Source organism: Vicia villosa, unplaced genomic scaffold (assembly GCF_029867415.1).
Source record: "Vicia villosa cultivar HV-30 ecotype Madison, WI unplaced genomic scaffold, Vvil1.0 ctg.000071F_1_1_2_unsc, whole genome shotgun sequence".
Lineage (NCBI taxonomy): Eukaryota > Viridiplantae > Streptophyta > Magnoliopsida > Fabales > Fabaceae > Vicia > Vicia villosa.
The window spans coordinates 93,515-108,171 of NW_026704996.1; the positions used below are offsets into that span (position 1 = coordinate 93,515).

At 36.9% G+C, this 14,657-nt stretch overlaps 1 protein-coding gene across 1 annotated transcript; it reads right to left on the minus strand.

The window, feature by feature from the left end:
- Positions 1 to 8,170: 8,170 nt before the first annotated feature.
- LOC131623469 (probable leucine-rich repeat receptor-like protein kinase At1g68400) lies at positions 8,171 to 11,930 on the minus strand. The gene is made up of 2 exons (XM_058894478.1): positions 10,475 to 11,930; positions 8,171 to 9,231 (listed from the first exon to the last, which is right to left on the minus strand). Exons 1-2 carry the CDS (start codon positions 11,763 to 11,765, stop codon positions 8,603 to 8,605), a joined length of 1,920 nt encoding a protein of 639 aa, XP_058750461.1. The 5' UTR covers positions 11,766 to 11,930; the 3' UTR covers positions 8,171 to 8,602.
- Positions 11,931 to 14,657: the final 2,727 nt, after the last annotated feature.

Below are 14,657 nucleotides of genomic sequence, written 5' to 3' on the forward strand. Positions count from 1 at the left end.
AGAAGAAGGTGAATCAGACAGAGAAGTTGAGAAAGAAGCCAGTCAAGATGATGGCACTTATGAAGACACTACAGATGCTGAACTTAGTACCTCTGAGTCTGAAGACTGAAACAGTTGTTTTCGGTGATATTTTTCTTTATGGATTTTAATATTTTCAGTATATTTTTGGTTTAAGTCTGGCCTGTACTTAATTGAATATCAAGGTTATTTTGGCAACATTTATGGCAAAAAGTGGGAGTAGCTCAATGTCACCCCCAGGACAACAAGACTTGGGTATGATGGAAGTGTTGATCTATTTGTGTGACAAGTTTTTTTTGGTATGATGGAAGTGTTGATCTATTTGTGTGGTTGTATGCATGATGGTTCGTGTGTGTGATGGTATGATGTGGTAAGTTGTAGTTGTATTAGTTATTCCTGCAGGTATAATTGACTGGTTGAGTGCTCTGGTTGTATGATGTGTGTTTTTTTTTTCTGCTGCAAAAAATCTCTGATAATGTGGTGACAGGTTGTTTTAGCCAAAAATTTGCCAAAGGGGGAGTTTGTAGATGCTTTTAAATTGACTGCATTTTATGGTAAAACATTTCTGTGTGTGTGATGTCTTGACTAATGTCATGACACACTGTGTGTGGAATTGTGCAGGATTGTATGGTTGAGCTAATATAGGTTTTCGTTGGATGTCATGCTCGATGTCATGACATCAGTATCTGATAGCAGTAGCTGTTACATTTTAGTTGTTATGTTTCCTTATTTATCTCAGGCTACAATTTAGGAAACTTTATATTTTGTGTTGTATGATTTGCGCTAAAATATCTCATAGTACAACATATGTGAACACCCTGATGATGTGGAAATTAGGTTAACTTGGTTAACCCTAATTTATGTTTGGAAGGCCTAAGGCCCAAGTGATGCTGCCTATAAGAAGATTGCAAATCCTACTTTCAGAGGCAGAGGGTTTTACGTGAAGAATTCTATGTTTCCATTGTGTTTTATGTTCACGTGTTTTGTGTTAGTGTTAATTGTACTCTAAACAATTGTCTCTTTGATGATTGTATTGGAATAGGGTGTTTTTGAGTTGTAATTGTTTTTGTGTCACTCTAAGATTTTAAGCATGAGTGCAGTGTACCTTGATTGAAGCTTTGAAGCAAAATCAAGATTTGTTTGAAGTGTGTCTTCATCCTTTTTATTTATCATTTTTGTTATCACTGCTGTGATTGAGGGGGAGTGAGTGGGAACTCAGGTCTAGCACTAGATTGAAATTGCATTGGGTAGGTCTTAAGTGAAGAGTTGTAAACGGGGGGGTTTAGCTCTGAATTAATACTGCTTATAGTGGATTTCCTCCCTGGCTTGGTAGCCCCCAAAGTAGGTGTTGTTGTACACCGAACTGGGTAAATAATCATCTGTGTTCTTTACTGTTTTTGTTTATTTTCTGCAAAAATATATAATCTGTTCTGAAATGGATGTCATAATATTCGATACGACATCCATCGTGTGTTTCTAGAATTTTCACAGTACTTACGAGACATGGCCCAGTTGGCCGACAGGGTTCGACAAGTCGAATGTTTAAAAGCTGAGAAGGCTAGGGCGAATAAAAATTATAAAAAAGAAAGATTTGCCTATGTCGAAGCCGACGAAGGGGAACATGAAATCTTAGAGGACCAATATGGTTTTGAGGATTTCGAAGTAGATTTGGCTGAGTTAAAAGAAGCAGCCCTTTGTTCCTGTAAAATGCTTACACCATCGAACGGAAAAAATCATGATGAAAATGAAAAGAATGATAAGTTTCCTAAGAAGACATACACATTCGACGTAACTAAGTGTGACGAAATTTTTGATTTACTTGTGAAAGATGGCCAAATGGCGGTGCCTCGTAATACTAAAGTTCCTCCATTAGAACATCAGTAGAAGAGAGGCTACTGTAAATACCATAATTTTTTGGGCCATCGAACCTCACAATGTTTTCTTTTTAGGGATCTTATTTAGAATGCGATCAAGGAGGGTTGTTTGAAGTCGTAGACAAGGGAAGAAACCAGATGAAAGTGGATGCTGATCCCCTCAACATTGCTGATACGAATTATGCTGAGCCTGTCGAAATCAATATGGTTGACATGGTCGAAGTTGAAGCGGAGCAGATCACGGGAAATGAAGGATACGTCCTAACTGGAAAGCAGGCTACTGATAGCCTAAACGAAGATGTTACCTTTGGAACTTCTATCGAAGGTAAACAGGTTACCAATGTCAAACCAAGGACTACTAAGAGTCTTGTTGGGAAGGAAACTATGGCTACTAAAGGCCTGAGAAAGAAATTTGAAGAGATATCAATTGCTGAGGGCGCCAACTTAGACGTCAACATGGTCAATCTAGGCCATTCGACCCCAGAAATGGAGGAGGTTGAAATTTGTTTGAAAAGGGAAGGAATGCAGTCTCACTATCCCAAAGCTGATAAGACTTTGAAGGAGTACCTTTGGAGATGTCACAAACGAAGTTCTGATATGCTGTTGTGTCCAAGATGCAGCATACAGGTGAGTCGAAGGGTAGCTGAAGACTACGAAAGGTGGCAGCGCACTAAGACTGAGAGGAACCAGAGAAAGGATAGTCAATTGCTGGGGTTATATCCCAAACCAGGAGAAAGTCTGTTGGGTTTTCTTGTGCGCTGCCACAAGGATGAAACTGAATGCTAGATGTGTCCCAGGTGTGGGACATTTTACCACAGAAAGCTGTCGGAGGCTTTTGAAAGAATTTCGTCGAATCAGAGTTGATATGCACGCAGGGGCAATCCATACATGTACATATTCGACAAAAGAGGGGTCCCAAGAAGACAAGATATCCCCCACCCAAGGCGAGGAGAGTCACCTTCAAACTGCCAGCTGACATCCCAGAGGACAAGTGGACTCAGGCAGGATCAAAGAAGGGTAAATGGAGGAGATTCGTCTCCAGAATCAGATTCATTTCGATTATTGGTTGTGGCAGCTTTCCTTTTTGGAGTTCGGGGAGGTTTTCGAGTATTCTGCAAAATAGATAAAAGGAGAAATATTAGGCTCCTACTAAAGGCCTCTAAAAGCCGTAATGAATCAAATTCGAAGACTTACCACAGGTTTTGATTTGCTGGTATTAGTATCTTCAGTGGACTTCTTCCCTTTCGAAGCAGCTGTAGATCTTTTTGCAGCAGCATCTTTGATACCTTGTTGTCGAGAAACAGCTACAAATAAAGAAAAAAAAGAAAACATGTGAGTAAAGATGTTAAGTCTTAAGAGAAAGAAATGTGCAAAATCAAGAGATTTGTGCGTTCCACACCTTCGAGTATTGGATTCAGAACACGAACGTGTTCTAAGCCAACATGAAGATGTCCTTTAAAATTTTCCAAGGTATACTTAGTCGGAACCACTCTCTGGGCACGTTTTTTAGAATCTTCACGAAGTTGTTTTATAGCATCTCCACAAACGAACCAGTCTGGAAATGGAGGGCTGAAAGCCACGCCAAAATCAACACTAGGAAGTCGAGGAAATTTTGGAGGGTACATATTGAAAGCCGTCTTATAACGTTGTTCAGGTAGAACATACGTAGGCATTTTCAGACTCTCCAATTTTTTAGAAAACTTTTCGTGTAACGTAAATGCTGCCTCATTAATGGTTCGACTAAGATCACCTGGCAAGTAGACAGTTTCAAAAAACTTTTGGAATGCTTGAATCTTTTTTATGTGCGTCGAAGTACCTTTTTTGAAGCGCTCCTGTATAAGAACAAAGGCTGAAGTCAGTTCCTTTGAAAGGGCAGGAACATCAAAAATTTCCTTGTTGTAATAATCAGCCCACCACTTCGTGAATTCCATGGTGCAATAGAAAGCGGGTTTAAATATGAATGGAGTAAAGGAAGTGATTCCAATATATTTGGCAGCCTGGAGTTCGAAACCTTCTTCAGTAGAAAACATGGATGGAAGACGCAAGTGGCTCTTCTTCGCATACATGGTTGAAGGTGTAATTTGTACTAAACCAAATTGTCTTGCAACTAGGTTAGACTGATAACTTAATATCCCATAGTGGTTCTTCGAGTTCCTCAACCTATGAACTAATAATTTGGGAGTTAAGAAAGCTTCCCAGATGGCTTGGGACTCAGCTTGATGTTCTAATAAAGAAACAGGGAACTCTCGAGTAAACCATTCAGGACCTACTTTTCTTTCAATGAAAGGTGCCATTGAAAGGGTAAACTGATAGCGTTTTGCAAACATCATCATGAAAGCTCGAAAGGTTTGTGGCAATACTCCAGATTCTTCCACAGGGGTCAGTTGAGCAAGTCTAGTCCCTTCGACTGTCCTTTCTTTGATGGCAGATGCTTCTTCGTCAATAATGCCTTTCTTTGGAAAAAAGGTCTTGAAGGTAGCATTCAACCACAGTTGGAGTAGCCAAAAGGGTCCAGCGAAAAGAACTGACTTGTTAGCCAGTTGATCTTTCAAATACTCTACAGATTCACCCAATACTTCGTTGAGATACGCGAGAGTTAATTGGGCCAGATTCAACTTCTTCCCAGAGTTGAGTTGATTCACCATAACCAAATATCTTTTTGCCACTTGCAATGATCTCGAACAGAAAACACATCTTGACAACCAGAGTGCCAAGAAGGCAAATGTGTTCATCGTCAAAAACCTCTTCGTTATCTGTAACGTGATGCTTCTCAATATAGATAGTATAAGTGACTTTGCTTTCGCTAAACTGGATGATATCAACGTCCATGAAGTAAGGATCAAAGTCCTCTCCGAGGGGATGAAGTCCAGTGATGGCAGCCACGTCGAAGAGCGTGGGAGTCACCATTCCGCAGGGTAAATGGAAAGTATTATGAGTTGTGTCCCAAAAATATATCGAAGCTACTAGCATAGCCTAATTATAGTCGAGGCCAGTTTTCGATAATTGGATTAAGTCATAAATTCCCAATTCTTTCCAGAATTGGGATTTCTTCTTTTATATCTTCTCTAGCCAAGCAAAGTAAGGTTCTGGGTCTTTTGCTAAAGGGATGGCTCTAAACACTTTAAGAGTGTTAGTCATGTAATCCAGACAGATTTTTTCTTGAGCTATTAGGGTTTCCGTCGAAGAAGTAACCTGGGGTAGAGGAACCTCTTCTGTTTCGGCTAACTTAGGATTTTCTTTGTCATCTATCCTATTACCAGCAAGTATGGGATTTCCCTTTTCATCTACCCGATTCTTACTAACTAAAGGCCTACACTTATAATAAGCGGGACAGAAATTATATTTCAACTCTGCAATTGGGCCAGGAAGTGGACCCATATACACATAAATTTTTCCAGAAATTTCAAGAGGAATCAGTACCTGAGATGCATATATTATGTGCTTTTCTTCAAGATATGGTGGTTCTGGTACATACTCTCAATTATCTATTTATGTTGGATTCTTGATCTTTAAAATAGGTTCGGTGGCATCCATTATCTGCTTTTGTTTGAGTAATTGATCGTGAGAAGCCATTGTTGGATGAAATTTTGTTGAAGAATCAGCAAAATGGTTGGAAGATTTGGGGAAGATGAATAGAAGAGGGTATTCAACGATGAAGGTCTGAGAAAAGTTTTTGAAGTATTGAAGTATTTCTATTTATAAGAAAGGTGAGTAGAAGACTTCTCAGATTTGATGAATATTTAGAAAGAGAATTAATGGGACAAGTGTTTGACGGCCATTGGAGAACGAAGCGGTTATGCAGCCTAAGCATTACTCCTACTTAATAGGAGCAATGATGAAACGTGGGAATGCACGTTCTGAAGAGACGTTTTTGAAAATGATAAGACGTTTGAAGAAGTCATGATGACTATGACGTAACTTACAAAGTTTCAAGGAAACTGATAGGTCAAGATCATCGAAATCTATAAGACAAAAAATGTCCATTTCTACAGATGATTCGAAACGAACATTTATTGGGGGCAATTTGTTAGATGGAGTTTTCGATTATGAAGTTGGGTAATCTGAAATTTTGTATTCGAAGTGTTATGGAAATTGGTGTGAAAGAAGTTATTTCGTGCAAATAATCTTCGAAAGGAATAATACTTATGTCGAAGTATAAACTTAGAAGAATTCTTGAAATATCTACAAGTACACTTTTGACAACAGCGTTCGCCCAAATTCGAAGCCTCAAGCGGGAAATATTCGAAATTCAAATGGGAATATATGATCAGGCGAACACGTGGAAACATCCTAAAGAGGCAACGTTTGAGGCTATAAACGTGGCAATCGTCTATGTAGGGACCGTTAGGGTCAAGTTAGTATAAGTAGAAGTCTAAATGTTTAGATTTGGGGTGTTTGAATTGATATACAAAAATTCACAAAATTACTCAAAGTACCAGCGTAAGAGAAACAAGTCTTTGCTGAAACAATGTATGTATGAAGAACACCATATTTACCTTTCATGTTATTTATTCAATGCAAGTCACATTTATGTCGAAAGTTATTTTGTCATTATCTTTACACTTACAAATTCATTTCGTTTAAGTTATTTATTTACTCCAATTTAAGTTACAAAGTTTTCTACATTCAGTCTATTTACATTTTTGTCATTTAGTTTCCAGTCAAATTTACATCTCGCTTCACCGTCTTTACTTTCGAAATCCTTTACCTTAATGTTATATTCTTTTACTTTCATAGCAAGTTTTATAGATTTTGTCAAAGTCTTTATATTTCTTTATTTTATGGCTCATTGTCGAACCCTAGTTATTACAAAGTCATTTATCATCATACAGAACTTAATCATCTATAAAATCAAAACAATGAGTCAGACTATAATAACACTAGCATTCGAGACACATGTCCTAGGATCAATCTAGTCGATCCTGTAAGTTACCAAAGTTTATACTCTTGGAAGACTAGCAGTTGTTTATCAGAAATCACTGGTAAACAATACCCTAGTCAAATGAGGGACGCACTTCAAGGAAAGCCCTAGCAGGTTACCTTCGTGAGCAAAAATAGAAGTGGTCGTCGAAATTTTTGGATCTCCGCAGACATTTCTTTCGTTTTTCGACGCATTGTGGGTACCACCTCCATTAGTCAAGAAGATAATGTGTTGCAAATAATGCATATAACGAAAGAACAAATGTAATAATCAAGGGAGTAATACATCTATTCCCAAAGATCGTACGATATTTTATGAAAAGGAAGGAAGTACGTACTACAAACGATCCAGATATTCCCAAAAGTTACTCATGTACTGTATTCCCCAAAGGTCATCATGACGAAGCAAGTGAGAAGACATCTAGGGTATGAGACACATTTTAGGCGCAAGTTCCCCTTGACAAGAACGTCACATCACACCTTTTCACTTAAATCGAGCAATGATCAGCAGACGAAGAAACATCGCAACAAAGCACTCACCTTACATAGCATGGGCAAGGGCTTAGGGGACAATTGTTCTGAGCCGCTCTGAAGGCCCAATAACTACAACCCAAAAATAAAAATGACTCACCAGACCGCGTGTGAGACATGTACGCTATCCTATAGACAAGGAAGCAGGAAATCCCAACCTAAAATTAATCAGGTGGATTCTCGCATCTCACGTTGTTAGGTTAGCAAAAAAAATTATAATTGTCTTATTATATAAAAAAGGAAATACACCATTTCTTTAGTAATTTAAATTCAAATGAGAATTTGCTTCATCTCATTCTTTAATGTATTGAAAATTCGAGTTCACGTTGTGATCAATTCTGCTTTCGATATCAAACAAATTTCATTCTTAAAATCATATGAAATTTAATATTTACACTCTGTTTGGATGAGAAAGGAAAATAATAGGAAAGAAAGTAAGAGGAAAGAATGTTAAAAGAGTGAAAGTGAATAGAAAATGAAAGGAAAGTGAGAAGAAAGTTTAGTTGTTTGTTAGAAGTGAAAATGAATAAAAAATGAGAGTAAAGAAAGATGTGTATATATAAAATGACAAAATTGTCCTTAAATATAAATGTAATTGGACAAAAAATCTTTTTTATCTGATACCAAGAATAAATATTTAACAAATATTAAGTAAATATTAAATTTAATAAATTAAAATCATTTTTATCACTTTAAAAAAGAGTTATATGAACTTTAAAGAAATAGTTCATTATCACTGCAAAATGAATATAAATTATGTAGTGTTTTAACTTTTAATTTTTCAAAATATTGATGGCCATTTTAGTCATTTTAACAAGAAAGCAAGTGGGGTTTCATTTTCCGTTCAATTTTGGAGTAATTGCTTTTTTGGTGGGTCCCACTCACATACTTTCTTTCATTTTCTTCCTGATAATAAACCAAACAAAGAAAAATGGAATATTCTTTAGTCTTTCTATCCTTCCTCTTTCTATCCTTCAAGTTTCATTAGAACCAAACACAGTGTTAGACATCAATATAATGTCATCAAATTCCATAACTCGTTGGCAGATATTTAACATAAAGCTCTATAATTTTAAATTGTGGGTAGCAACAACTATATTTGTCAGTATTATAATATATAGTAGGTTTGTGGCATAATAACAGCTATAGCTGCAAACTGCAACCTTAAATTAAAACCATGAGATATAAATAAGGGACTCAAATTGTAGGTAAAAGAAAAGACAAGCTAATAATAATTTGGTTGAATCCTCAGCTAAAATTTAGTGAGCAGCACCACCACATGCATCTTCAGACACTGAAGGTGACTCAGAAACAGAGTCCAACGTGTCACCAACTCCACGTAACTCCTCAATCTTCTTGACCACGTGGCTCATCTTGGGCCGTTGATCAGGTACAACCGCAGTACACGTCAAAGCAATCTGCAGCAACGCCACCATCTCCTCCTCAGCATCCTTATACCTCATCAACTCAAGATCAAACACCTCAGCCGTCCATTCCTCCCTCACCACAGACTGGACCCACTTTGGCAACTCCACCTCTGCTCCGCCGTCCGCAGCGGAGGGACACTTTCCTGTTAGTATCTCCATTAACAGAACGCCGAAGGCGTACACGTCAGATTTCTGAGACGGTTTTCGACCGTCTGATGCTTCTGGAGCACGGTAACCGTTGGATCTTCTGGCTGATGGGAGGGTGAAAACGGAGAGCCCAAAATCAACCACGCGTGCGGTTCCAGACACGTCAACGAGGATGTTGGTGGATTTGATGTTACCGTGGGTTAGATTAGTATTATTGTTATGGTTGTGAATGAATGCCACACCTTGTGCCGCTCCAGCTGCTATCTTTAGCCTTGTGGTCCAGTCCAGTGGGGTTCGCCCGGGTCCTCGGTTACCTGTCGGAAACACAAAAATTAATCCATCAGATTTTATTTTTTCTACTGATCGGAATTTTAAGATTTTGTTTTTTTAGCCTTGTTAATCCAGAGTTGTGAAGTGAGAAATGAACACTGGCCAAACATTATAATATTCGTACTGTGAATTATTCGTAATTTATTCTTTGTCATAAAAATCAAATTGGAAAAATCCAATACCATTTTGTCGCGGGCATTGTAAATCTATGATTTTGTAAGCCCTTGAAATGAGACATTGGAGTTCTTACAATACTTTTTATAATATGGCAACACTTCAACATGCTTGCCATTATAGGTATTAACCCTTTTTTGTATTACAAGGTAGGGCCGGTTTTGTTTTGCTGTTTTTGTATTACATTCAAATATTCTAATTTCCGTGTCCTAAAAGTAATGAAAACACAAAGCTAAAGTGATTCTGAAAAACAACAAAAAGAAAAAGGGAAAAAATATAAAAAAGACAATATGTGTATTCTTTATCTTTTCTTTTTATAAAGAAAAGAATCAAACACAGTTGGCTGAACAGTCTGTGAACAGTACCCCATTAGTAGTAATTCGTATTCTCTGATTGTGCAGCATCTGCAGAGTTCACACTTCTTTGATCTGTATCAATTGGTAACTAAAATTAAGGATAGAAGGATCGATAAGGACGTGTTGTTTATCTTCTTTTGCTCTAAACAGAACAGTTATGAACACATGGTCCAACTTCAAAGAATCAAAGGTGGTCCCTGCGTTAGATCTATCTAGCTACCCTACATATGCATGGGTCTCTTTCTTCACTAGCTACTACAACATCATGACAGAATAATTAGGTGGGTTTGTTAGGTGTTTTCAATTTTCCTTGCGTTTGTTTGGCTGTAAGGAAAAGGCAATAACAAAATGGATTTTTAAGTAGAGAATCAGAACACAGTCAATAGAGTCATTGACTTTTATACTCATCATGGTGCATTGAGGATTTTAAATTGCAGACCAACATGGGCTGCAACATTGCAATTATAGCAGCAATATGTATCTTTAAGGGCATACAATGTGAGCTACTAAACTTATGGCCAAAATTTGTCATAGTTAAATCATGCTAAATAAGATTTCATAATTTTTTATTTTGTCAAAGTTGAATCGTATCGTAGTTAACTTACGCAGACTTTCAAAAACTTAAGGCGGCTTTGGGTAACCGGCATAAAGAAATATACATGAATAAAATAAATAAAGAAACCGAAAGAAATCATACCATGAAGGAGCCAGAACAAGCTACCATTAACCATGTAATCAAAAACAAGCAATTTTTCATCCCTTGCAAAATAATAAGCCTTCAAGCTAACAATGTTGTTGTGTCTTAACCTTCCAATAACTTCCATTCTCTGCTCGAACTCTTTCTTCCCTCCAATATGAACCTCCTTCAACCTCTTCACAGCAACAACACTTCCATCATCAAGAACTGCTTTATAGACAGTACCGAGTGTACCCTTCCCCAACATTTCTGCAGAAGCACGGAGCAAATCCTCTAGCTCAAACCTCTTAGCTCCTTCGAAAAACACCATTTTATTACCTTTCTCCAACCCTTGTTGCCCAACATAAGCCATTTTTTGATTCTCGCCCTCTAAACTCTTGGGATTTGATTCTCTTTCCTTTCTTTCCTTCATCTTGTTAGAGTGGTTGCGCCAGAAGTAGCAGTAGAGAAGCAATGAAACAATGGCGAGTACAAATACATCGCCAAGGATAATGGCGATTAAGACCAAAGTCCCCATTCTTGGACCTCCATATTTATGAGTCTTGTTTCCCGGTATTGAACCAGAAGATGGAACCAAGGAAGAAGCGAGTGCAGGTAGGTTTTTACATTTTTGCAATGGTGTACCGCAGAGAGACGGGTTTTGTGTGAAGGAAGAATCTGGAAAACCCGCAAGATATTCCGGTATTCGACCGGAGAGACTATTGCCTGATACATTAAAGTCTTGGATGTAAGAGAGGTCTATGTTAGGAATATGTCCATGGATTTGGTTTTGGTCTAGGCGGAGAGTGAGTAGTCGAGACAAATTGTTGACATTCACCGGGAACTCGCCGGAGAGTTTGTTGTGAGAGAGATCAATACGGTAGAGGCGGGTTAGCGAGGTTAAGGTGGAGGGGAACTCGCCGGAGAAGTTGTTGTAAGAGAGAAAGAGAAGTCTTAATGAAGTGAGGTTGGAGAGATTTGGAATGGGACCGTTAAAACGGTTGCGTTTAAGGCTAAGGACACGGAGCTGAGTGAGAGAGGTTAAAGGTTGGATGGAACCGTTGAGGTCGAGGTTTTCGAGGACGAGGCGGGAGACACGGTTTCTGAGGCAAGAAACACCGTACCATGTGCATAGGTCTTTGGTGATGTTCCATGAGGTGAGTTTGTTGGATGTGTCGGTAGCTGTTTTGAATGCGAGTAATGGGTGGAAATCTGGGTTTTTTGTGGCGTGAGTGAGGAGGAGGAAGTGGAAGACTAATGTGAAGATGGTTGTGGGTAGAATGGAAGGAGGAAGTAGTAGTAGTAGTGCCATTTTTGGGAGGGGGAGGTAGGGGGGAATATTTAGAAGTAGAAGAAATGGAGTGTTGAAACTTGAGCAGTTGGATTTGTTAAATGCCTTGTCCACGTACTACACACTGAATATAAGATTCAGTCATGCATCTCGATGGTGAGCAGTGAGCATGGGGATGTGAAACAAAAATCATAAGATTGATAAATGTTTTTAAGATCCCTTAAATAGGGTAAAGTAGTCCATTGAAATGTTTTCATTTTTTTAGAAACAAAAAATTCAAATTGGGCTAAGTGAGATATAAAAGTTTTCATATTCTTTTTTTTTTTTACAAAGGTTTGCTAAATACACCCTTCGTCGAAACTCTGAGAAAATCTGAAAAATGTTCATTCGCCGCGTTTGAAAGTTATCTTTTGAACTCACCCTGAAGTTTTTCGCAACATATTTTATAGGAACATTTGAAGTTTTTGCTAATATTTAATATATTTTATTATATATTCGGACAAACCTCCTTTGCCATTTGCTGAGTGAAATCGTAATTTTATAAGAATATTTGAAATTTTTGCTATTATTTAACATTTTTTATACTTATTTGGACAAACCTCTTTTGCCATTTACTAGGTGAAATCATATGAACAATATGGTACATGGTATGTTTGGAAATTAACTTTTAGATGACATGATTTTTTGCGGATATATCTGCATGTACAACTTATCAATTATACATGTTTCTTTTGGTTATATCCGCATCAGAAATTTGTTGCACTTCTCTTAAATGTTATACTATTTTCTTTGGAATTATATTTTGCAGTAAATTCCCAATGAATACTTGAAGTTTTTGCTAATATTAACATTTCATACAAATATACTTACGCGTTTTTTTGGCATGTAATAGTATTTGAAAGTTAACTTTCAGACAAACACCTTTAGTCATTTACTGAGTAAAATAATATGGACAACATGGTACAGGTGTGTTCGAAAGTTAACTTCCAGACAAAGGCATTTTCATACATTTATAAGGATTGAGAGAAATACTTGATCCAAGATGGTGAAACCCATAGTTAGCAAGATACAAGTTTATCAGTCAATCTTTAGTTTTGATGATGACAATGTCGCAACGGGAAAATTAAGATTAAGTTATTAATTAACTTAACAAGAAAGCAAGAGTCGTCACTGAACTTTATTGTTTTCAAAGGAAGGGGAAAATATTGATAAAACCCAACGCGAAAATAAAACAAAAGAGATCTGAATACGGGGGTCGGTTATGCAAGGAGAAGGTATTAACACATCTCACATCTATGGTACTCCACATGAACCTTCTTGAAAATCTGTGTTATGATAAAACTGAATTATTTGCAAAAAGATTGGGGAGATGAGAAAATAAAGTATTTTTTATTTTTTGTGTTCGCCAAGACTTCAAGAGTCTCGTGCCTACGTATCCTCCATGTGCAATGAATAAGCCAGAGCCTTGTAGTTTATGGTAAAAAAGACCATGAAAGTTTGTCAATTGATTTCTAAATTGAAAAGACATTTTGTCGTATCCGAGTGGAAAACACAATTTGCTACCCACAAGTATGAGGAAGTGAGTCATTTGATTCATCTTGATATGGAGAACCTTTACTTTGACTTGCTCACAGGTACATCTCTACATTCAAATGTAAAATGTCAATCACTTAATAAACCTTGTAGAAGCATAGTGGTTTGCATCATTACAAGAATAGACTAATATCCATTTTTTTGAAAAGGTTTTAAAAGAAAAATGCACAAAGGCACAAAAAGAAACTTGATGAGGTTTGTCTTTTTTAGAGGTTTATGAATAGAATTTGAATATGCTTAAGTGTTTTAGCATTTATTAAAAAAAAATCCAGGATCACTTGACAAAGTCATTGTTTATTGAGAAAAGTTTGAAGTTTGATGCAAAGAAGTTTTTAAAATAGAGAGATGTTTTGAAAATCGAAGAAGTGGATAGGAGATGAAGAGACTATCCTAAAGCATAAAGTAAATGACATGAAATAAAATGTCTCATTGTAATGTAGCCTAAGAGAAAGTCTTTGTGTGTACAAGTATACTAACCACAAGATGGAACAAGCATTTGACATTGGTCGAAATGAGCATTCCTTTCCCTTTAGATTTAGCCACAAAATAAGCAAAGCAGGCACATAAGAAGATGAATCATCAAGAGTAAGCAATGGAAGAAGATGAACATTAAAAGTCCCATATGAATATCAAGATCACAAAGCCACAAAGAGAATTCCAAGTCTTCAAGTAAAGATCAAAAGTTTCCCAAAGTAGAGCCAAGTCTTGAATTGAGATTGAAAATCTAAGTAAATCATAAGGTCCCAAAGATAACCACTCCAAGCAAAGGGAAAACACTAAATCCTAAGGTCCAAGGTAAAATACTCCTCGAGCAAGGGATAGTAACATAAAGTCCACAAGACTAAATGAATTTTTTTTCGTGTTTTATCCATTTTATAATGTTTTTTGTTCTTTTTGAAATAATAAAGCAAGAAGAACAAAAGGATAAAAGGCATAAAGTAAAAGGAAAAATAAAATGGAAAGAATGTAAATGACATAAAAATTAAATGACATTAAAAGTAAAGAACATAAAAGTAAAAGTTAGATGTTAGCACAATTATATGTCAAAGTTAGTGTTAATGAGGAATCAACCAAGTTGGGACAATTTAGTGTTGTGTTAAGCAATCGTAAGTGGACTTATGTAGAAGTCACACCTATATGGACCAGTCAACAACCATTCATGTGTCATACATATCATAGGAATGATACAAAATTGTCCTCCTAAAACAATGTAACACAATGATCAACAAAAGAAAAAAGAAGAAGAAGATGGAGAAGGAGAGATGATCAAATACAAAGTAAATAGAACAAGGGATCATATATAATTGATTTCAATTATTC

Coding starts and splice junctions, on each gene's coding strand:
- LOC131623469 (XM_058894478.1), bottom strand. CDS start 11,765: ATGGCACTACTACTACTACTTCCTCCTTCCATTCTACCCACAACCATC. Junction 9,232..10,474: donor CTTGTTCTGGCTCCTTCATG/GTATGATTTCTT, acceptor TGTTTCCGACAG/GTAACCGAGGACCCGGGCGA.